The sequence below is a fragment of the Sceloporus undulatus genome, chromosome 2 (assembly GCF_019175285.1).
Source record: "Sceloporus undulatus isolate JIND9_A2432 ecotype Alabama chromosome 2, SceUnd_v1.1, whole genome shotgun sequence".
In the NCBI taxonomy this organism is placed as follows: Eukaryota; Metazoa; Chordata; class Lepidosauria; order Squamata; family Phrynosomatidae; genus Sceloporus; species Sceloporus undulatus.
The window spans coordinates 218488298-218513207 of record NC_056523.1 but is presented as its reverse complement, the minus strand read 5'-3'; the positions used below and the strand labels follow the sequence as shown (position 1 = coordinate 218513207).

Sequence of the window (24910 nt, the reverse complement as noted above, 5' to 3'; positions counted from 1 at the left end):
CATACGTATTGGTGGAGCCCAACCCTCCTCATATATAATGGTAAAGAAATGAATGTTTCCCTTCCAAGGGAAGAAGGGAGAAATGACTTGCCTGTTTAGGAATGTCAACCGCAATCGTTTTTCAGCCCAAACAGCATTGCAATTGCAGGAGATGGTCTTTTGGCTTTTCTTTCTGCGGAAGACTGAGCTATTGTTGCCAGCTTTTATTACTCGAGCGTCTCTCTAGCTTGGTGCTGTCCCATTTTGCCTTCAGAGAAGGGAAGGGGGGCTAATTGACTTGCTGAGCCTTCAGAGAAAAAATTAGTCAATGCAAATGGCTTTTCAAAAGCTTTTGCAGAGGGATGAGTTTTAGAGAGAAATGAAGCAACTCTCTCAGGCAGGCTCTGTTGAATAGGCAAGTTGATCTGCCTGACACAGCTGTTATTAAACACAAATGCACAGCCTCATTCTCATTCCCACTGCTTATGGCTGACATAGGAACCTTACAAAACCCAGGGCACCTCAATATGGATTGTTTTGCGGAGGAGGAATTGTTTCAATTGTTAAGTCGCGCCAGAAAATACGAAGGCGCTCTGACAGAGAGGAAACCACCACAATGAGAGGAAGAAAAGGGAGAGGTTTATAATTTTATTTAAAATAAACTTTTAATGGACTACACAGGCACAATTATGGCTCATTCTCTTGGCCATAAGCGACAGCACAAATCACTGTAACATTGTGTATATTTTGTTTTCGAAAAGAGGAAAACTTTGAAAAAGTGGGAAACATAATAATCACACAATCACTTAAATAAAACAGGCAGACAAACATCACAGTGCAAAAGAACAGACAGGTTCAGTTTAGGCTGTGGTCATCCTGCACCTCTGATAAATCCTTTCTGTTAAAAATAAATTAAAAACCCCCGATACTTATGAAAACCCACAGCTTTCCCTTCAATGGGATTTATGCAGGTGTGCATCTCTCTCGCGCTCTCACACACTCATACACACTGTCACACTCTTCAGTTTATATGCATATTTGTGTGCACTAGTACTTTGAAAAAGGCCAACACATGCTAAAGCCAATGGGAAGACTCACGTTAAGCCCTTTGTACAGGACACTGTAACTTAACACTAACACCTTTACTTCTTCTCCAAGCAGGTGCCTTCCAGGTCTGTTGGACAACTCCTATCCTTTCCAGCAAGTTAGGGTCATTGGGGAAGGCTTGTGTTATGGGATCAAATGGGAGGGGGGGGATATTAAAACCACACAATACTGAGAGGAGTCTTCCTAGTTAATACCCTGTGAAAAACAATGGCAACATATTTGAAAAAGAAAGCCAGATCAGCGGTCAAATTAATCCTGTCATCACAATATGCATGGGATGACAGGGTGTCCAATAGGGCAGGTGTCAACTCACTGGTCCTGAAATCCCTGGTAGACCCGCAAGATAAGGAAGGCAGTTTTCAGTGACTGATCAGAACCTGAGGTGGTATAAAATCTGAATCACTTTAGGTGAAACTGCAGGAGGCACTGATATATATATATATATATATATATGGACCCTTGTTTGGATCAAAAAATATTCTGTTTTGAGCAATATAGCACTTTTAAGCCAATGCACTAGGATTCAGAGATGTGTCAACTAGACTACTTGGTGAAATTAGCGACATTTCAACATTGGGGACTCCCCCCCCCCCTTGGAATGCTTTCTCTGCAGATAACATAAATTGGCAATATACTTCTAAGCCAAGCCAAAACTGTTTGAAAAGCAGCACACATGAAGCCAGCCTCATTTGCTATTCATTCCCTCCCTGCTCTGTTTTAGTAGGCACATGTTCTTAAGGGAAGGTGCAAGAGGATCAGACAGAGTTCCTTCAGGAGAAATGACTAGAGAAAAATAAAGTCTCTAGTTTTATGACAGCATTATTTATTCATACTTATAGATAAGGAGGGGAAAATCTATCATGCAAGAATTTTCAGTTGGAACATTTTTGAGATTATCTGGGGATAATCCTAGGAATGCTTGAGGACCACCAACTTCCTGAATTCTGATACTAATCTGCTTGATCTACACATATCAGAGTTAATATGTGGATGTTAATATATTTTTTCATCAGTTTTCAAACCACCAATCATGTTTGCTCCAAATGTTTTCAACATACGCTTCAAAATACGTATGCGGCAACAACGAGGAACATTTTGAGAGAAACTGTCTGAGCAAATGCTGATTGATTCCAGTATTCAACTTTTATTGGAACAAAGTTAACCTTTCAAAGCTGGTACTCTATCATAGGTTGGGGAGAGGAGTATCAATGTGCAAACTATCCCAAGAGTGGAATTTAAAATTCCAGAGTGTGTCTTCTCTTCTGAACTCTATTTCCCCTTGGATCAATGCAAGCACAGAGGAATTTAAATACATCCCATGCCAAAATGAATCACCTCAGGGAAAAAAATGTGGTAGGGATGGTCAGCTTCCCATGCTGACCTGCTTTTATCTTGGATGTGGTTTTAACATGGTGTAGAGGCCATCAAGTAATACTACTGTAAAAACTGTGGTGGTATAATCCCATATAACTGAGATGTTCCTGTGACAGATGTGGAAGGCTTAGTGGGTTTTGCTCTTACTTCAGACTCTTCAAGCAATGCTGGTACCATATTTGAACAGCTGCTGAAAGTTGTTGAAGTCGCTCACTTGTTGTGGGAGAGTATTTATCTGAAGTCATTTCTGAAATAGATATTATTGAATAAAGTATGTAAAGGCCTTAATGGAACTGATATATTTGGTTCTGATCAGAAAGCTGAAACTTAAGATGGCAGAAATAGTCAACCTCATGAATGAAACTAGAGTTCTGGTGTTTTATTGTTGTTACTGTTATCGATATTATTTGCATGGCCCTGGTATGCTTGTATACTCCAATTAAATATAGATGTATATCATTGCTGTGAAAGGTTGCTCAGCTTTGGTGGCAGCTGTTCTGGAATATTCATAAAAACATGTGGATGGAACAGAGAAAGGATAGAATTACATACAGGAAACAAAAATTATGTGATGAACGACCAAGATGTTTTACCGCAACACTGTACTCCTGCAGAGTTCAGTTGAAGGAATTAAAAAACAACACTTTCCCTCATGTAGTCTTCCTGTATTTAGGTAACTGCCAATTCAAGAAAAGGGGTCTAGACTATATGTAGGGGAACTTTGAACAGAGTAATCATGGAGGCATATTACCTAAGTGCAATTCCTCACTTATACTCTGAAATGGTAGTGGTCAGGAATACCTACAATTGAATGTTTAGTTTTGACTTCTACTGAACTTCACCTTGTCTCTATTTGGGACAATGTGACAAGATTCCATTTCTCTCAGACTCAGCTCTCTTTAACTTGTTTTGAAATTCAACAGTAGGAACACTGGTGGCACAGTGGTTAAATGCCTGTACTGCCACAAGTCACTCACAAACCACAAGGTTGTGAGTTTAACACCAGCTAGGGGCTCCAGGTCAACTCAGCCTGGCATCCTTCCATAGGTTGCTAAAATGAATACCCAGCTTGTTGGGGGAAATTAGCTTACACTTTGTAAAACCACTTAGTACATTGGTAAGCAGTATAGAAATGCATTTGCAATTGCTGTTGCTATTGCTAACAGTAGACAAATCTCTGCATAAATTGCTCTGCCAAAGGATGGTGAGATGCATGTACACTCACTGAAAATAACAAGGGTGCACACAGAATGTTTACACTTAATGAGCTCTGCAACCAAGTGACACTACAGATGTTCTCATCTTGTTGGATACATACACTTTGGGGGGTTTTCTTCTGATGAAATTTTTGGAGATATAGGAGCAACCAACAGCAGTGGTAATGCACTTTTATAAATACTTATACTAGTGGCACACGAGTAATAATGGCTCTGTTGCATCCAGGTAATTTTAAGCAATATAAATTATGAAAATGGTCCTCTGTGCTCCACAATACATTTTTGCTGTTAATGGCCTGGTTATGTAAGTATTCCTGTTGGTTATTGAATAATGCTGCACCATAAAAATGTTTCGGTACATGAGGTAAAACAGCTGACTATCGAGTAAATATTTGTAAACTAGTCAGTAGTGTCCATTCCCATGTGGTGGTGGTGCCTCTGGTAAGGATTGTCTCTAGTTTATTAGGCAAAGGAGCAAGTAAAGGAGATCAGGAGCATAGGTCTGATTTGATGCCTGGCAGGCTCTCTTGCCCTTGCAAAAAGTGCCACATTAATTCCAGCTATCTATACCACTTTGAGCAACTGGACCACAGCTTGAAGCCCCATGACTTGAAACAACAATATCAGAATCACCTGTGCAAAGGAGCAAGGGCATTTTCTTCCATGTGGGGACTGTAAAGAAGATAAAGGAGAAACACAATTGTGTGGTTTTGCTTTTGTTTTTTAAAAAAGGATTGTTCTTTTACTTCATTTAGGGAGAAACTCTCCAGTATTTGTGAAAAACGAAACAACAGAGAGACACTTGGCATGCAGAATTAATCTGAACATTCCATTAGATTAGCGCCAGCCGATTCAACATACATTTTTACAGAGATTTATTTTCTTTTGCCCTCAAACAGGTAAATTAGAATCCTGGAATTAATACCAGATTTAATACTGGTCTGTATGAGGCTAAAACAAATCAGGAAACAAGAGACACTTATTATTTATAAGCCCAGGTCGCCTGAGGACTTCTCTTTTCACATTGTACAGTACAATAAGCAGTATTTTACACAGGCATCGGAATAATGATTATTCCATTATGCTTTTAAACCGGCACATAAATGTACTTCAACGTTGGGGGAAAGGTCTACTTAAAAGAGAGAGTTAATTTCACAGCCTTATTGCAAATGTGAAAAAGAGACTGAAAGATTTGAAGTTTGAATCCTGACTCAAGAGATTTACCAACAGAGAAAAGCACAGTGCTGCGGAGAGTGTAATGCAGGGAAGTAGGCTCCAGCTTTTTTGGGATGCCCAAGAAACTGGGGTGTGTTAGCACATAAGTCAATGGCAGCCCAGCACTTGAGTTTTAATACAAATTAACCCATGCCTGCCATAGTGATGCTGTGCCTTTTCCCATCCTGATCCACATCACTGGATACATCTGGCAGGGAAGCACATATCATAGTCATGTCAGGTCATCAGGTAATCTCTATTAGATGTTAGCATAACAGAATAAATGCTCTGGTAGGGAGGCATTGGTGTCAGCTGCAGCTGTGTTCATTGCAGATTCTACCTTTCAGTTAGAATTTGCCAAATGTTCTGGCCAAGAGGCACAACCCACATCCCAGGTCTGACTGAAGATGAGGTGGGGCTCTATGCTCTACAGGTCAGGTAGAAGCCAGCTGCAGTTGCATTGCCAAGGCAAAGAGAGTATTTGATGCGTTATTCTATCTTGTTATGAAGGCAGGAAAAGACCCATGACTTGTCATTGTACATAACAGGACAGTCCCTCTTGGATGAGAGAGAACCAGAATGTAGCTCTGATTTACATTTGGGTGCATGATGAACATCTGGTGTTCATCTCGGCTAGAGAAGCAGAAAACAGCTGATTTCTGTGTGTGATTTCCCCATGTCCCTGTGGTTAAAAAAGAATCTATCCCATAGGTTATCTGGGTGAGGACTATTATTTGCACAGGTGCTGTATGCAAACCAAGGAGACCTGTCCTGCAGAAGCCTTATTGAGTCTGAAATCCAGTCATGTAAACATCAACCTTCAACATACTAAATCCTTCTCCTCCTCCTTGGAAACTACAGAACCATCACCACTCACATTGTATGCACACAACAGAAAACGGACCTGATTCTCTGCCATTTAATCTAGGAATCAGCACAAAAAACCCTTTGCACTTTATTATTGTACCAAAAAAGGGGAGAGGGGGATTAAAAATATATATTAAACCACTATTTAACTACATATCCTATTCATAAATAAATGAAGACACTTTGCGATTGCAAAATTACTCATTTGAGATATTCAAATCATATCGTCATTGTGACAAAAAAAGGAGAGGGGGAAATCTCCATGTTTTATCAATCTGTGCATGAAAAAAACAACACAAAATTTGGGCCGGGGAGGCAGGATACAGTTTCCTGATCTTGCGTGCTGGGCAAGGCCATTGGGCCAGTTTTCTTTTAGCCTCCCCCTTTGACAAGAGTTAAAGGCCATTTGCAGCTTCTGTTTGAGTAGTTGGAAAATTGTTCCCTCAAATGGGAGAAGAACAGGTTCTTGGTCACAGGTGGAAAAGTTGGAAGGCCATTCTTTGGATTTGGCAACATTTCCATTCATTGGCAGGTGGGCAGTCCTGGAAGATGATGCATTTCTTCCATGCCTGAATGCACTCTTCTCTCCTATAAATAGAAACCCACATTTCCACGCAGGACATGCAAAGTAGTGCAACGATTCCATTACCACAAATCGGTCTGCTATTGGAAAGGCAGAGCTGGGCACCTCCGTTCCACGCAACGTTGCTGTAGCCAGTGCAGGGGCATCCCTCCTGCTGCTTTACCCCTCATCTCCCATCCACAGGAAGGAGCATGGATCAGAGCAATTACAAGGTCCGCACAGCAACAGGGTAAAGGAGTGACAAATGTTCAGCTCCTTTTATTGGGAGTTTTTTTGCAGTGTAGTAGTGGATCACTTCTGGCACACTGTCAAATGGAGGGCTATTCTGACCCAAAATGTATTTCTCTTTGGTTTTTGTCAACTTCATGTGCATAAACCCTTGGTTGCTCCTGTAGAAAGAAAAGAAGGGGGGAAATTAAGATTATGATATAGATGGCAATCTGTTGGCTAGTCCCAACTAGAATAGATCCTTTCAATCTATTGTTGACTCAACATGTAAATAATCCTATTAATTCAATGGGTCTACTCTAATCAAGACTAACTACAGCATTTAAGACTGCAGCATGTAAATTATTCCCATTGAACCATAAAATCTACCTAAGTTTAAAATATCAAGAGCCTAGATACCCTGAAGGCACCAGATACCATCTGATCTTGGAAGTTAAGTAGTGTCAACTTTGGTTAGGTCTTGGATGAAAGACCACCAAGAAATACCAGGTGCTGTAGGCTATATTTCAGAGGAAGGTGAAGGCAAATTACATCTGAGTATTTTTTGCCTAAAAAAAACAAACCTATGAAATTCACAGGGGTATGACTTGAAGGTGCACACATGTCCAAAGTATGACAGTCTCAGTTTAGTCATTTGAGTCTTCCTGACAAGTGGATTGAAGGCACACAGGCACACACACACACGTAAAATATCAATTTTATATACACTAGCACATCAAACCATTGTTTTCAGAAATCTTTTCGGGTAGTGTACTCATGTTTTCAGAAATCTTTTAGGGTACTCAACAACAGCTGTAATAATGAAATGCCAGTTTGAAGTGCTGCAAAAGTAAATTTACAGAAAAATAGGAATTTTATGAAACCCCCCTTGCACCAGATTTATTTGATCAAAGGGACTGCCAACCACACAAACCATCAAACAAAAACAATGTTGATTGTTTTATTCCTCTACTGTGATCAGATGTGAGAACAATGCATTCAGTTGAGTAAAATGAAACCACTTTACTGACAGCTAACTGAGGTGCATGTATATGGACATTCCCACTGGTCAGAAATTTAAGAAAGAAGGTCAGAGCTAGAGACAGAAAGAACTGACTTGCTGTTAGAAACATGGATGTGACAGAGAAGACAGTAAGCATTTTTACAGTATGTGCAGTATTTTAAGATTCTATGTGAGAGCCAGTGTGGTGTAGTGGTTTGAGACCAGGATTCAATTCCCAGCTCAGCCATGAAACCCACTAGGTGACCTTGGGCAAGTCACATGTTCTCAGCCTCAGGAGAAGGCAATGGCGAAGCTCCTCTGAAGAAACTTGCTAAGAAAACCCCATGAAGGCTTAAGGGTGCTATAAGTTGGAAATGACTTAAGGCACAAAACAACAATGTGGGTGACATCATATGAATGACTGTGGTATTATAAACACACCATGCACAGTATACACACTAAAATGCATCTTCTAATGTATCTACCTAGACTTAAATCTAGCTCCTAGTCCCAACTTGAGTATACTCATTGCATTAGGAAAGTGTTGACTTACCATTCAGCAAGTGATTCAATTAGTCTGCTGCAGTTGGGACTAGATACTGGTTTTAGAGCCTGAGGTTTAAATGGCAGTGATTTAAAGAAATCTATTCATGATTTTGGATGTTAGAAAGAACTGTGGACACCTGCTTCTGCATCCAGCCTGTGAGACCTGTTTGTAAGGTCTCAAAAATATCTTGTATATCAAATTTTAACCACAGTGAAGAAAAATAAGCCATGATTGAGTGTCAGGTCAACAGTGGGACTTGCACAGCTGGCCATTTCAGAATAAAAAGTAAAAATACAAGACATTAAGTGAAACCCTGACTGTGGCTTGTTACAAACTGCCAAAATAAAGCTGCTTGGGGTCTCTTTGGAGGTATGCTGTTTAAATGATGCATACATCCTAAGAATCTGGAAGCTGCACCAAAGCTGCCCTCCAGTGCTTAGGAATGGAGTGTGGCTTTGGCGCGACCTCTGGACTCTTAGGACCCATGCATCATTTAAAGAGCATACCTCCAAAGAGACCCGAAGCAGCTTTATTTTTGGCAGTCTGTAACAGGCCTGTGTAATCGAAAGAGAACTTCCAGTTTTGTTCCAAGGGGAGTGGGTGGGATGGGAACCTTTAGGGCAGGCATTTAATTCTGTATCTCAAGACTACATAGAAGAACAATCTCAAGTTGAGAATAATGCCTTTATTCCTCCTAAAATTGCTTGAGAATTTCATTTTTAAAAGTGAATGTTTCCTATGAAAAGCTGAAGCAAATCTCAGGCTCACATTATTCAGATTTCTTGAAGCAATTTTGTGATGAAATGACCCTTCTCTGTAGAGTAGAAATCACTGCAGGCACTGTAATTATAGCTCCTGCAAGCTTAAAAAATCTTGATTTAAATTTCAATTCTTTACAAAAAGATTCTCTTTTGAAACATAATTGCTCTCTAAATGATTTCCTTTAAGCCAAGGGTGACATATCTAAATACATTATTATAAGCAGATATATTGTTCTGTTCTTTCAGTTCATTATGTTCCCCCCTCTCCTGCTAGTAAATGGTTTAAGATTCTACCACTAAATTAATGGGATTGAAAAATAGGTGCATATTAATTTGTTTCTAGAGCACAGGGCAGTCTGTTTACATGCCTTCAAAAATTTAATGCAAGAACATAATTTCCTGACAGAATTTCCTATCATATGTGGTGGCCTTTATAGATGGCACAATGGTATCTAGATAAGCTGTGGGTTTGGATTTTATGGTGGCTATTATGTCAGACTGATTATTAAAGATCTCAGTGAAAACTGATGATTGTTGTTGTATGCCTTCAAGTCAGTACTGACTTATAGCAACACTAAGAGGACCCTATCATGGGCTTTTCTTGGCAAGATTTATTCAGAAGGGATTTGCTGTTAAGCTGAGAGCAGGTGACTTTTGAGAGCATGCAATTTCCCCCCCACCCTTCCAAAACAATGCATGCCATGACACAAATATTGCAAGAGTTTAGAAAAGTTCAGAATGTGGCATAGCATGTGGCCATCCCATGTCTATTGGAGTATGGAGGCACTCCTGCCTTTAGGAAACCCAACAAGGGCAATGGATACTGAGCTAGCTGACACATCATTTTTCAGGGTCTCAAATTCCATTTTCAAACATACCCAGAATACAGATGATAAACTACATTTCCTCCCTGCCCCAGTCTTCTTTAGTTTATTGCTAATAGCTTTTATGATGCAATGAAATAAAAGCATACAGCTTTCTAATCAGCTTTCCACAAGCAGCAACCTGACTGCATCTATGCATTGCAAAACTCTTTACCCAGTGCTCCAGCATGAAACAAAACCTGTTTTTCTGCACTCCTTTGCAATGTTTGCTCATCCTAACCAACATTAACTTCTAATACTGTTCCCTGGCAGATTACTGCTGGTTCTGAGATCCTGTAATGGACCTAATGGTGCTTCTATCCTTCAAATCTAGAAATCCACTTGCTGACCCTTGTGTATAACTTGTGTAAAGAGTCGTACCTCTGGATTTGCGGCTTTGATTATTCGTGAGTCCCTGTGTGTGTGTGTGCAGTCCTTCCCCTCATTCTCTCCCAAGCTTTTCCCCTGTGAGTGACAGAAAAGCCAAGGACAGCCGGGAGGGTGTGCGCACACAGCCATGGACTCGGGAATAATACAGCTCCCAGAAGCTGCTGGCGTGCCTCCTTCCTTTATCCCCAAGGCCCCTCTCAAGCCTTGAGAAAGAAGGAAGAAGCGGCCAGCCAGCTCTCTTTGCTTCCCTCCCAAGACATGAGAGGGGTATCTGGACCTTTCTCAAGCCTAGGGAAAGAAGGAGGCAGTGGCCAACGCACATTGCCCTGCCTTTCCAGCACCTCAGACAGCTTAGAATCATAGAATCATAGAATTGGAAGAGACCGCATGGGCCATCCAGTCCAACCCCCTGCCATGCAGGAAATCCAAATCAAAGCATCCCCATCATCATGATGATGATGGCCATCTAGCATCTGCTTAAAGATCTCCAAGGAAGGAGACCCCACTACACTCCGAGGGAGTGTGTTCCACTGTCGAACAGCCCTTACTGTCAGGAAGTTCCTCCTAATGTTCAGGTGGAATCTCTTTTCCTGTAGCTTGCATCCATTGTTCCGGGTTCTGTTCTCTGGAGCAGAAGAAAATAAGCTTGCTCCCTCCTCAATATGACATCCTTTCAAATATTTAAACTGGGCTATCATATTAACCTTCTCTTCTCCAGGCTAAACATCCCCAGCTCCCTGAGTAGGGCATGGTTTCCAGACCTTTCACCTTTTTAGTCGCCCTCCTCTGGACACGCTCGTTTCTCAATGTCCTTTTTGAATTGTGGTGCCCAGAACTGGACACAATATTCCAGGTGGGGCCTGACCAGAGCAGAATACAGTGGCACTATTATTTCTCTTGATCTAGACACTATACTTTTATTGATGCAGCCTAAAATTGCATTGGCCTTTTTAGCTGCCGCATCACACTATTCACTCATGTTCAACTTGTGGTCTACTTGGACTCCTCGATCCCTTTCACACGTAGTTTCATTCAGCCAGGTGTCCCCCATCCTATATCTGTGCATTTTATTTTTCCGCCCTAAGTGCAATACCTTACATTTCTCTGTGTTGAATTTCATTTTGTTAGCTTTGGCCCAGCTTTCTAGTCTATTCAGATCATTTTGAATGTTGATCCTGTCCTCTGGAGTATTAGCTATTCCTCCTAATTTGGTGTCATCTGTAAATTTGATAAGTATGCTCCCAATTCTGTCATCCAGGACATTGATAAAGATGTTGAATAGCACTGGGCCCAGGACAGAGCCCTGTGGGACCCCACTGGTCACTTCTCTCCAGGATGAAAAGGAGCCATTGTTGAGCACCCTTTGGGTTTGGCTGGTCAACCAGTTACAAATCCATGTAACAGTTACTTTGTCTAGCCCACATTTTACAAGCTTGTTTGCTTGCTAGACCTGTTTGAAGCTTTGGAAGGGAGACATATTCATGAGAGTCCTCCACCCCTAACCCTCGTGAATCTGGAGGGATGTCTATATTTTATGTGATTTTATATTGGATATAGGCATTTTAATTGTTTTGATTTTTATTGCCATTTTAAAGGTTTTATCTGCCTTGGGTCCCTCTGGGGAGAAAGATGGGATATGAATGAAATACATAAATAAATAAATAAATAAATAAATAAATGACCCTTCCTAACACTTAGCATCAAGCTGCTGGAAAATGTTAAGTCAAAGAGGGAAGAGTCATCCTTCATCATAACGCTTTTATCTGCAGAGACAATTGCTCCTCTCCCCCGCCATTCTCTTCAAGGCCAAAGCCCAATAGGCTCTGCAATGAGCCATACAAAGCCTATACATTAAGTGTTTCAAAAATTACAGTAGTACTCATAGCTTTAACACCACAATATTTTGTTCTCTTAAAAGGCAATTATTCTGTGCAGACCATATTGAACCACCCAAAGTATATTGCAGAAAGACTTTTCTAAAGATGTAGTGAGTATGCACAGCTATGAGTCAACATTTGCTTGAAAGAGATATAAGGAAAAGCAAGAAGTAAAGTCAGATGAATTACCTGGTAAAGTTTAACAGGAAACTGCTAATTAAAATAGGCTTGTAAAATAACTACTTGGATTGCGTTCAAACACTCCCAGGTAATGAGGCAAGGAAGTTTTTGAAAACTGCAAAAAAGTAGCCACTAATAACCAACACAAGTGGGTATGGGCTGACAGGTTATGGAAAGTTTTGGCAAGCTAGTAATCTTTGTGGGATTTCTCATAGAGTTGAATTAATACATGACAATCTTAATTAAAAGTAGCAATTTTTTAAAAAAACAAAGCCAGAAAGGAATGCATGTTTCCTAGGCAAGAACAAGCCAGGGCTTAATCATTACTGAGAAAGAACACCTATCTGATGCAAGAGGATAGATGTCTGTGGAGAAATGCTGGTGAAAGGGAAGACCATCTTGGCACTCCTGGTAGAGGAAGCAGCCTACATGATGAGATAAGGGCAGGATTAAAAAAAAGGGGCTCAGAGGCACAAAGAGTATGACTAAATAAACTTATGACATCTCCTCCTGTTTTGGTAGTTAGATCAGGAGGTGACTAACAACTGGCTAAGACTGATGTGACTGTAAACTCCATCACCTTATACTTGACTTAGGAGAGCCCTTCTGAGGGTTATGATGGTCCAGGAACTTTGTGGATAGAGAGGCATTGAAGTGATCCTGTAGCACCAGCAGCCTGGATGGTAAAACTGTTGCTGAACCGCTCACCCTACATTTGGGAGGATTACATGCCAGAATGCCCTCTGTGCATATTTCTCTAAACACATAATACTGGCTTGTCAGAAAGAATGCCTCTATCCTAACTGTTCTTCCCCGACAGCCAAGCTTTCTCTCTCTCTCTCTCTCTCTCTCTCTCTGTGTGTGTGTGTGTGTGTGTGTGTGTGTAGGAAACATTCAAGAATGTAGTCCTTCCCATTTTAAAGGAACAGAGTCCAAAGAGTGCTAATATACGAGCAGATGGTTAGACTGAACTAGTCATAAACTCATTGGAGAAGGTAGTTTAGTTTTCAAAGGTGTCTAACTATCAAGCTCAGTGAGCTCTCCTCCACTGACAAAATGCTACATTTATATGATATCTCTGTCCTCATCAGTTAATCATTAATGGATGTGTGACACTGTCTGGTGCTCAAGTTAGGAGCATGGTTATATGAACTTTGCCTAAAGCTACCAAAGAGCCAGAAAGAGGATGTCAGCATGTACAAATGCAAATAGAGGGATATGGTGGAAAGAGAGAAACTAGAGGGAAGTCACAAAAGGGAGATATGTCAATAATAAGAATAAAAGACACTCTCCCACAACCATGTCTGGTTATTAACTCCAGACACCCAGTAAAGTAATTTTTTTGTAGTCTGCCTGTATCATCTTTTGATCTCACAGTTCCAGGTGATAATTTATTGTGTGCAAATGCATGTACATGTGTGCGCGTGTACACACGCTACTTCAAGTTGCTTGTCAACTTATGGCAACTCTATAAATTTCATACCATTTTCCTAGTCAATGAATCCTCAGAGGTGGTTATGCCGGTTCCTTCCTCTGAAATATAGCCCATAGCACCTGGTGGTCTCCCATCTAACTATTAACCAGAGCTAACCTTGCTTAGCTTCCAAGATCAGACAGGTGCCTTTAGAGTATTTAGGGTGGGATCCCCCCCCCCCCAAAAAAAGGTGTGGGAGCATTATGACTTAGGGCATCTAAAATAGTTTAGTCCAGAATTCCATCATTGCATTTTTATTGTGTACAAATAAATATTTAAAATACATGCCTAAGAATATAATGTGTGAACAAGACACATCATGTTTCCAAATGCATGTGCAAGGGGGAACTTTGACTTGCAACATCCCCCTAATTGAGTGTGCCTACTGTGACAAACATTATTTGTGAAATAATCCCAAACCATTCAAGCCTGGAAGACAGTTCCCAAGACTGGAGGCCATATTGACTATCAAAGAATTCTCTCGCTGAAGGAGTTTGCCTCTTTGCTGAATAGTGCTGCACATATATGATAAGACAGCTCTGTCCATAAGTGCTAATTTTCAGTAGTCATTTTGCACAACTTGACTATCAGACCCTTGTAAATTTGGTCACGGCACTGATGAATGAAATGTATAGGCTAGCAGAAGTTTTTATCCCTGGAAAAAGACCCCAAGAGCCTTGTAGTGGGCCATCTTCCAGTGCCCAGGGCCTCGAAGGGGGGTGGACTCAGAGCCTGGCAGCCATCTTTTGCCCTGAAAGCTTCCAGCCAGCCACATCGACTCAGGATTTCAATCAAGCCCCTTAGGCTGCATTAACAACGAACAAAGCTCCAGCCATGACTTTCTCATGCATATGTCATCATTTGCTGCTCCTTTGATACCCTGAGTGGAAGAAGCCAGCAATAATTAGAGGGAGCAACATGCCAAATTAATGCTCCCCTTGCTGTACAATAGATGTACAATTTTCTCCCTCCCAAAGAAAAAGAACATTTCTCATCAAAAAGATTATCAAAATGTTCCCTGTTAGACAGACCCCCCCCCACCTCTATTCCCCTTTAATGTGAACCATCTTCTTCCTAATAATCAAGGCATTTAATAATACATCACACTTCTTTGCAGCTGTTGGGGCGTATCGCCTACAGCAGTGTGTTGCTTCCTAAGACCTCTTACTTTCAGTTGTAATTGCTTAATGCATTTTTCATGAAGAGCACAGGGTAATAGTTATGTTAAATTGCCTCCTTTTTCATGATAAAATGACTTTAAAACACTCCCATGTAACATTTATGCAATTGGAGGCAGAGCAAGTGCCCAGTGATTACGACCCTATTACTTGGAATCCCATGCATTGTCAGGCTCACTTCATTTTAAAAGAAGAGAGAATCATCACTCCCAATCAGAATACAACTCATTTTTCTCTACTAAGCCTTATTTCTGAAATGGGCAATGCTCTTATCTCCATCATGGTCAGAAGCAGCTGTGGACAACCCCAATCTGGCACTGATTGAAATCCTGAACTCTTGAGCATGTTCCCATCAGGGAATGTGGGACAGGCAGCCTCAACACTGATGATCATGACATAACCGACTGCTTTTGGTGGAGAAGAAAGGAGGAAAAATGCAACGGCAAGCTCCCAGACAGTGAAGAAATTTCAGAGGCTGCGTTTATTTAAAAGTCATAGACAGGTTCCAAAGACTGTAATATCCATGCTGATGTTGTGGGAAGAAAATTCAACAGCACACAAGAGTTACCAGCAGAAGTGAGTTTCTGTGACTGCTGCCACATAGAGCAGAACTTCACATAGCACAGAAAGCCCAAGACATTTTGCTGCTGGGAGAAGAGCACCAAGGGTACTTCTCCACCAGTCAGTCAAGGTGCAGAGCCAGTAGCAGCCTTACTGGACTGTCCATTGAGCCAGAAAATCCCACAAGTACCTCTCCCCACCTCTGTCAGAAAACTTGCCTCTTTTTCATGACCCTCTAAATTTCTGCTATATTTAGGGATGCCATATCCCACCTGGGGGTGGGACAACCCGTTTTTTGGTGAGTTGGGAGCGTCCCGTCCTGCTTTTGGCCCTTGCCCGGGTTTGTTCCGGGTTGACTTGGCTGCTGTTGCCGCCGCCGCAGCACCAACCACAGCCGCTCTGCAGCTCTTGCTGCTGCTGGCCCTTGTGTGTGCCCGGCCACCGGCATGGCCCTTGTGTGCGCGCGGCGGTGCCGCAGCCTTCACACATGCCACCGGGCCCTGCCGGCACTTCTTCATTGTGCCCTCTTTGGGCTGCCCTGCGCGCTCTTGTGCGGCCACGCGTAGGGCTGAGCAGAAGCTCTTCCTGTTCAGGCTGCCTGGCCAATGGCTGGACAGCCTGCCCCTGCTGCAGGAGCCTGCCCCAGCTCCAGTCTTCTCCATTGGCCAGCCAGTCTGAAGAGGAGGAGCTTCCTCTCTTTCGAGCCTCGCACAGGCCCAAGGCTGGAGCCTGGAGAGGGCTTTGCAGGCAAGCTGATTCCTCTTTTTTCCCCTCTTTCTCTTCCTCTTTCCCTCCTCCTCCTCCTTTTTCTTCCCCTCTTTCTCCTATTGTTCTTCCCCTCTTTCTCTTCCTCTTTCCCCTCCTCTTCCTCCTATTGTTCTTCCCCGCTTTCTCTTCCTCTTTCCCCTCCTCTTCCTCCTATTGTTCTTCCCCTCTTTCTCTTCCTCTTTCCCCTCCTCTTCTTCCTATTTTTCTTCCCTTCTTTCTCTTCCTCTTTCCCCTCCTCCTCTTATTTTTTATCTTTTTTCCTATTCTTCTTCTTTCTTCTCCTTTTCTTCTTTCTCCTTTCCCTTCTTTTTTCTCTCTTTCCCCCTCCTCCTCTGTTGTTGTTGTGTGCCCAACTCCTTTCTGACTTATGGCAACCCTGCCTCTAGCCAACCTTTCTCTAACTCCCTTAATTAAACCCCCTTCTATCTAATCCTCTTTTTCTCCCCTATTCCTCCTCCTCTTTTTATCTTTTTTCCTATTTTTCTTCTTTCTCCTCCTTTCCTTCTTTCTCCTTCCTTTCTTTTTTCTCTTCCTCCCCCCTTCTGCCTCTGCTGCTGCTGTTGTTTTTGTGTGCCCAACTCTCTCCTTGGCCAGGCCTGCATTTCCCAACAAGAGGGAAGCCAGGACTTGTGGGGGCCATGTTGGGGGGGGGCTGAGGGGGAGGCAAAAGGAGGGAGCCCATCACACTGCATCCACACTGGAGAAGTAACCCAGTTTGGCTAGCAATGCTTTAAATCTTTTCTGACTCAAGGCTATGGAATTCTGGGAGCTGGAGTGTGTTGTGGGAACCAGAGCTCAAAGCCTGACTCTTTTATGTCTCAAGGATATGGAATTCTGGGAGCTGGAGTATGTCAGAATTTCTGACTTATGGCAACCCTATGGAATAGGCCACTTTTGAGAAATTCCAGCAGATCAGGACTGACTGCTAGAAAAGGCCATAACTGGTCTATCTAACCCCCTTTGTCTAACCCCCCTTCTATCTAACCCCCTTTTTTTTTCCCCCCCCTCTCTCTAAGCCCTCCCCCTCCAAGCATCTGTTTCAAATGCTAAGCGTACTTGTGAGTGGGACATGTAGTCTGCCGGCACAAGTGAATGCCTGTTCTGTTTTCAAATGCTAAGCGTACTTGTGAGTGGGACATGTAGTCTGCCGGCACAAGAGACTGCCTGCTCTGTTTCAAATGCTGAGCGTACTTGTGAGTGGGACATGTAGTTTGCCAGCACAAGAGACTGGCTGTTCTGTTTCAAATGCTAAGCGTACTTGTGAGTGGGACATGTAGTTTGCCGGCACAAGAGAATGCCTGTTCTGTTTCAAATGCTAAGTGTACTTGTGAGTGGGACATGTAGCTTGCCGGCACAAGAGAATGCTTTTGGTTCAATGCTAATGTTCTGTGGACTTTATTTGCAATGAATGATATCTAATCCAGATTGGTGTATTTTTTGTGCTTTTAATGCTAATACGTCTGCTTGTTTTGACAATGATAGTGATGATGATCATATTGATATCAGTCAGCTTCTGAGGCATGCGCGCACTGTTTCTAAAGCTGAGATGGTGTGACTTTCCATAGTGCATTTTGGTGCTTTGAATGCTAACAAGCTTGCCTTGCTTGGACAATGATAGTGATGATGATGACGATGGTGATATTGATATCAGCAAGCATCTGAGGCATGGCAAATGTAATTTGCTGTGATTTTTACATACTCATGCGCAGTGAAGAAAAACCAAAGTCCCTTGACCAAGTACACACTTCTGAGAAGTACACTTGGTGCAAGAACTGTGAAACCACCTTGACATGTTCAATATGCATAGCCATGTTAAGCCATGCTAAGTGTTAAACCCAAGGGGTTTGGTTATGGAATAAGCTTCTGAAATATGCAAGAGGCAATGTTAAGTAAAGCCATGTGAAATGCCCAAATGTGTGTCATTTGTGTTTTGGAATGGAGGGGGGGGGTGTGTGGTTTGGCCAGAAAGGGAAGTACATTTCTGCCATCTGTCTAGGAATAATGCCCAAATGTCCTCCATTTTGATCATGCCTAAGAAACATGCATTTATATCAACATTTTTTAAAATCATCAAATTTTTGGTGTGTCCTCCATTTTTTATAAAAATGTGTCCTATATTTGAAAATGTTATCCTACATTTGTCCTACATTTGTCCTGGTTTGGAGGTCCTGACTTATGGCAACCCTAGCTATATTAGGCTGCTGCTGTCAGGAACAGTAATCCTGTGGATTACTCTCCTTCCTCTGACATGCAGTTAGATACGGACTGTGGCTGGAATCCTCAACCATGGTCTATTACATTATGTATACTGTACTTAGCTATGTAGCAGAAGTGCCAAGAAACCGTGTTAGTGAATTGTGAAGATGTGTAACTGGACACTGGCAAGAGTGTCCTGATGCAGATTGGGTTATACTGATGCATATCAGCCCTCTTTAGCTGGTGTCCTGATTCACGATGGTCCCAATGTGCATAAGTCTCAATGTGCTTTAGTCCCAATGCACATCTGTCACATTGCCAGCTCCCCTACATAATGACATAACAGCAGTCCCTTTCTGATTACAGGCATTACAGAAGTGCCCAATTCTAATTCCCATAGACATTAAGTTCCCAACAAGATGCTAACCTGTATTATTTCCTTGCCTCTATTCCACATCATTAACAGCTGGAGCTGGGAGCAGAAATAATTTTTATAGTGAGAAAGAACAGAACTCAGTGAAGAACTGTCATTTTTGGTAGCAGACCTGAATCTAATCTTATTGTAGCTGCATCCCAAATATGAGAGCTGGGAGACCCTTGATACAAATCTCATCTCGGCCATTAATTCACCAATGTGGCTTTAAGCAAGGCACTGGTTTCACAGCTCCATCTTCTCCAACAACAATGTGGGGATAATAATATAAGTCTACATTACTGGACTGTTCTAAATGTTATTGGGATTATGGCTAGCATGCTATTCTCTTATCCTTGTGATGAATCCAAAACCCTCTCACCATCCAGCAGTTGTCAAAACTCAGGAATCCTTGCTGGTGCTTCTTACCAGAGGGAGAGGAAGCACAATTTAGACCATGAAGATCTGGCTGCTCTTAGCTACTGGGGGAAAGAAAAGATGGGAGCACTCCATTGGATAGTGCACTCTCATTTCTCTTCCTCACCTGATCTGAGACCAGCTGCTTTGTTATGGTCTGAATCACTCTCTTTCTTCTTCCCTTCCCCACCAGTAATCCTCCTAGGACAGGTGTCAGGTGGTGGGAAGAAGTGGAACTGTGCACAGGTAGGATCTTGCCCAGTGTAATGAAATGGCCAACATAGAGGCAACAATAGTATTACCACTGAGAAGACTGATTCTTTTTCCCCTAGCACTGAAAGATGCCCACCCAGCTTTAGTGGTGAGACCTATGTAATTTTAATTTTTGGTGTGTGTGTCTGATCTTGATTGCTCTGGGTCCCTACTGATCAACACTCTGAGACATCTCACATCATGAAGTCGAAGATGCATGGCCAAAAAAGTCCCTACAAACACCATTGTTGATTTGGCTTCTGGGACCTACTTGTTCTTTCATCTTTGCTAGTGTGCAAAAATATCCACTTTAAAGCAGTTAAACCATGGTCAAATGATGGATTACTATCTAGAGAGAAAGAACGCTGGAAATCAGGAGGCTACCCTGACTCATTCTCATCCCCTCTCTTTTTCCCTCTTGAAAACAACCTGACATTTCCATTTGCTCAATCCATTTATTTCCCAGAATTTACAGCTCTCCTCTTGCTCTCTAAAATTTTGTGCTTAGCATGAGAATGTAGCTGAATTTCCTGGCAGAGTAGCCTCCAATTAACTAAATGGCAATGATCTCTCTTACTAAAGAAAGAAAGAAGTAGCAAATGTGAGAAAATTTTCAAAAAGGGTGGAAGAATGAAAGTGACAAAACATTCAACATCTGGCTTCAACAGTTAAGTCTGAACTAAATCTGGCTCATTTGCCAGATTTGGTAGAACCAATCAAAAATATAAGGAGTAGTGGCTTCTACATGCGTACATCATTGTGGATGCACCCAAATCTTCCGAGACAGTTGCCATTAGTTTTTTAAAAAAGGTTCCAAATCAAGGATCCCTTGAAACCCACATACTTTGCTTACCCTTGAATTGGTACCCTCTTGGTTCTGCCAATGTACTCATGCCAATGTAATTATCCAAGAAGGACAGCAAAAATGCACATCCTTGCAAAGTTGCCCCAAGTAATTTTGCTGAATGAAGTGAATCCTCCCATTCCATGTACAAAAGCCAACAGGACTGATAATTTAATATTTCTCCAACACTTGCAATGAGACAGTGCCTCCTATCTCCATCTCTAACACATTAGCTTAGGTATTGCAGTATTGGCTATGTGGCACATAATCCTCTCTTTCAACTCTGTGCTGTTATCAAAGGCTTAATAGCATAACTGACTTTGCTCTCTGTCACTTAATGTGGAACTTGATTAAGGAGAATGAAGTCTATATTAAATGTATGAATGTCAAAAAAATCAAACAAATTGGAATTCTCACAGAGGCCAAGTCCCCAACTCATAGTTTACAAGTTGTAAAGATGAACTTCTGAAGCCATTTTCTGATTCCATCCTTCTATTTGTTTTCAGGATCGAAGTAAAAAACAGAAAAATCCAAATCAGAAGCCCTTTGTGAGCTGCTACACCAGTTTAAGTTGAGTGCATCACAGCTACATGCATAGCTAGACTTTCAAAGAATGGGAAATAGTTTACTAAAAGTTCTTTTCTTTTTGCACTGAACATTAAAAGTCACATGCTGGGTGGTCAGGCTCTTCCACCTGGAATGCTTAGCAAGCTGCTCCTTTTTGTGACGTGGGATGGGTGGGTGCATGATGGGTTCTTTTTGAGAGCCAAACATGAAGCAATATTTCATTTAGTATCTGACAGCCATTATTTTCACAGAGCAATTAACAGTGCCTCTCTTCTAGTTCCAGTTGACATCATGCTGCTCTGTAGCATCACCCCCAACAAGTGGGAAAGCGAAAGCACTGTGTCAGCTGCTTTTTGTGAGGAATAGGTTTTAATCAGCTGCTTTGAAAAGAGGTACAAAAGATGGAGCAACCTGGCCAACACCATCAAATTACAGGGCACTGGGCAGAAAGCCAGTCTGCAAACAGCAGGGGCCACTGTCACTTCTGTTTAAATGCTAGATGGACTCGAAATACATTTTAAACAAAAGCCTCTCTAATGAAATGTTTATTTGGAGAGATGTGAGGCACCCTCATATAGTTAAAGGCAGCACATCTCAGAGGAACAATGATTACATTTCAAGCCATTGGAGTGCAAACAACGGCACTACATACAGCTTCCAAGCAAGCACTGGCTGCCAGACCCATAAAGACTCATGGTTTGGGGTTATTTTTGTTTTTGGAGACTTGATTCCATTAAATAATCTGGGATTCTGGATTAGCTCCTGCAAACCTCATTGGGCAGAGTTCTGCTTGTGGGCATTCCTGCTAACGGATATGAAATGGGGAGGTGAATTTTATCAGTTCTTGCTTTCTTGTGAAGCCTTTTGTGTCCTCAAAAATCTGTTCCATAGGTCTGGGGGGATGTGGTCAGAGAGAAAGAAAACTGGCAAAGACAGATTGTTCCCTCATACTGCTGGAGTCTTCCACTGGATCTCTGTCTTGTCCCTGAAATTAGACTGTTCCTGATTCATAAGCAGGATCCAAGCTGAAAGGGTTTCACACCATCTCCCCAGAAAGAAGGTATTCAAAAGGAAAATCAATGTGCATTACACAGGAAGGATTTGGGAACAACAGCCAGCAAGCATAAAGGCCTTGCTCATGATTTTCACTATAAATCCATGCCAGTTTTGCATTTTGATTCAAGAACTTCAGTAGACTTTCTCCATGGATGGAAAAAGTTATTCATAGAAATTTGCCTCAACATAAAATCCTCAATGAGGCAATCATTCTGCTTACAATTCCTGAATTGTGAATCCATATGAACAAAAGATCCACAGATGCATTTTGAGTAGTCTGATCAGGGCCCAGTTGTACCCATCTGTCTGCTGAAATGTTTTCACATGGTCACCAAAATCTGCAGAATTAAGGATAAGGTGTGTGTGTGTGTGTTATACATGGGAATGTTTAACCCTCAGTCTGATCTTTTCTGTTAACAATAGGTCATTGTTGTTCTCAAGTTCAGGGTGACTTCTTTGGGTTTCTTGAATAGGGAGATAAACTGATAGAAAAACTGTATGTCCATTATCCATGTTCTCTTGCCATGTGGAGTGACACTGATGTTCAAGACCTGATTTCAGCTTATACAGCACAACAAGAAGGAAGGGGCTGGTTTTCTTCTCCATGTGCTTTTGGTGAGATTGAACCTTATACATTGAATTATTGCATTCTGGGAGTCACTGCTGGGAGGGGTTTGAATCCTAAATTCTACAGAAGGCTGGCCGATTTGTAACTGGTTGACCGACCAAACGCAAAGGGTGCTCAACAATGGCTCCTTTTCATCCTGGAGAGAAGTGACCAGTGGGGTCCCACAAGGCTCTGTCCTCGGGCCAGTTCTATTCAACATCTTTATCAATGACTTGGAGGACAAAATTGGGGGAATACTTATCAATTTGCAGATGACACCAAATTAGGAGGAGTAGCTAATACTCCAGAGGACAGGATCAACATTCAAAATGACCTGAACAGACTAGAAAACTGGGCCAAAGCTAACAAAATGAAATTCAACACAGAGAAATGTAAGATACTGCACTTAGGGCGGAAAAATGAAAAGCACAGATATAGGATGGGGGACACCTGGCTGAATGAAACTACGTGTGAAAGGGATCTAGGAGTCCAAGTAGACCACAAGTTGAACATGAGTCAACAGTGTGATGTGGTAGCTAACAAGACCAATACGATTTTAGGCTGCATCAATAGAAGTATAGTGTCTAGATCCAGGGAAGTAATAGTGCCACTCTATTCTGCTTTGGTCAGGCCCCACCTGGAATACTGTGTCCAGTTCTGGGCACCACAATTCAAAAAGGACATTAAGAAACTGGAGCGTGTCCAAAGGAGAGCGACTAAAATGGTGAAAGGTCTGGAAACCATGCCCTATGAGGAACGACTTAGGGAGCTGGGGATGTTTAGCCTGGAGAAGAGAAGGTTAAGAGGTGATATGATAGCCCTGTTTAAATATTTGAAGGGATGTCATATTGAGGAGGGAGCAAGCTTGTTTTCTGCTGCTCCAGAGACTAGGACCCGGAGCAATGGATGCAAGCTGCAGGAAAAGAGATTCCACCTCAACATTAGGAGGAACTTCCTGACAGTAAGGGCTGTTCGACAGTGGAACAAACTCCCTCAATGGAGTGTAGTGGAGTCTCCTTCCTTGGAGGTCTTTAAGCAGAGGCTGGATGGTCGTCTGTCGGGGATGCTTTGATTGTGATTTCCTGCATGGCAGGGGGTTGGACTGGATGGCCCTTGTGGTCTCTTCCAACTCTATGATTCTATGATTCTAACACCTAGGCCTAACAAATCTAGGAAGATATGGCAATTGCAAACAGAAAACATACACTCTAGAATGCACCACCGGTTTAAAAAAGATGAAGTACCTAGTAGGTGATGGAGAATACCTTTTCCTGAGCCCCCAGAGAGCTGCTGTGAGTCTCAACAGACAATATTAGGCTATATTGATAAACAGTCTGATGAGATATAAGACAGATATGGCAGGCATGTTTATAAGGACATGGAATTTCTCTTTCTGACTTTCTCAGGATTTCATCATATTCTCAGTCTCAGTGAAAGGAGTGCAGAGCCCAACATATTTTTAATCACCCAGACTCATTAATCACTCATAAAAAGCCAAGAAGCCAATGCGGCACTATTCACAAACTTCTGAAACTGGAATGCATTCTTATGTAAGAATGTAGGAGGGGCTTTGCTGGGTCAGGCCAGCACTCTGCTTCTGGCAGTGGCCCAGGCAGTTGCCTTCAGGTAGCCCAAAGTAGAGTAGAAAAGTTATGGCCTCTCCCCAGCAGATGGGCCCCTGAAACCTGGAGCTTAGCCTAGCTAAGATAACTGGAAAACTCAAGAAAAGTGAGGGGGAAAGGGCACAAGTTCAGTTAGGAAGCTTACTCAGGCCACCATTATTCATGGGCTGTTGGGAACTGAACACAACACCCCTGCCATATGTATTAAGAGTGTCTTAAAAAGGAACTTGTTGTTGAAAAGCCACTCCCCTGCCCATGACTCTCAGAACAAGATGAATACATCAAACATGTTAAATTTTGTATGAAGCTGGGGCTGAGTGCAGCTGCTTTCTGGGCCTGCGAGACAGAAACTTTTCGCAGTACTAAAGCAATGCAGTAGGCACTCAGTGAAGGAAATGCACTTCTTACAAATTTCCGAATTCTATCTGGTGGAGTAGGGGAGAGGGAAGAAGGCTCTCACATCTAGCAAAGAGTCTGTTGAAAATATACTTCAAGCCAATCTTTGCTGAAGAGCAGAAAATACAGCCTGATCAATATGATATGAGGCCAACCTGTTTGACTGCTGGAATATCTTTCTTTCTTTCTTTCTTTTTTATCTTATAAAAAGGATCTTCCTGGACCTTCGCTAGAGCTTTTCCTCTGGCTTTTCTAAAAAGAGAAAAAATACAGACCTCAAACAGCCCTGTAACTTTCATGTGCTGCTTTATACTGATGGATAAAATCTATGTAGCACAAGTCTTTGTTAAAATAAAATAAAAAGGTTCTGGACATAAGAGTTTCCAAAAT

The 24910-nt window shown here is 42.0% G+C and overlaps 1 protein-coding gene across 1 annotated transcript in view; it reads right to left on the bottom strand.

Moving 5' to 3' along the window:
• Positions 1–613: 613 nt before the first annotated feature.
• The window catches only part of SHB (SH2 domain containing adaptor protein B), a 197788-nt gene continuing 173491 nt past the window's right edge, over positions 614–24910 (bottom strand). Inside the window, exon 6 of the mRNA XM_042448509.1 lies at positions 614–6731. Coding sequence (XP_042304443.1) covers positions 6548–6731 — 184 coding nt within the window. The 3' untranslated portion in view covers positions 614–6547. The remainder of the gene's footprint in view (positions 6732–24910) is intronic.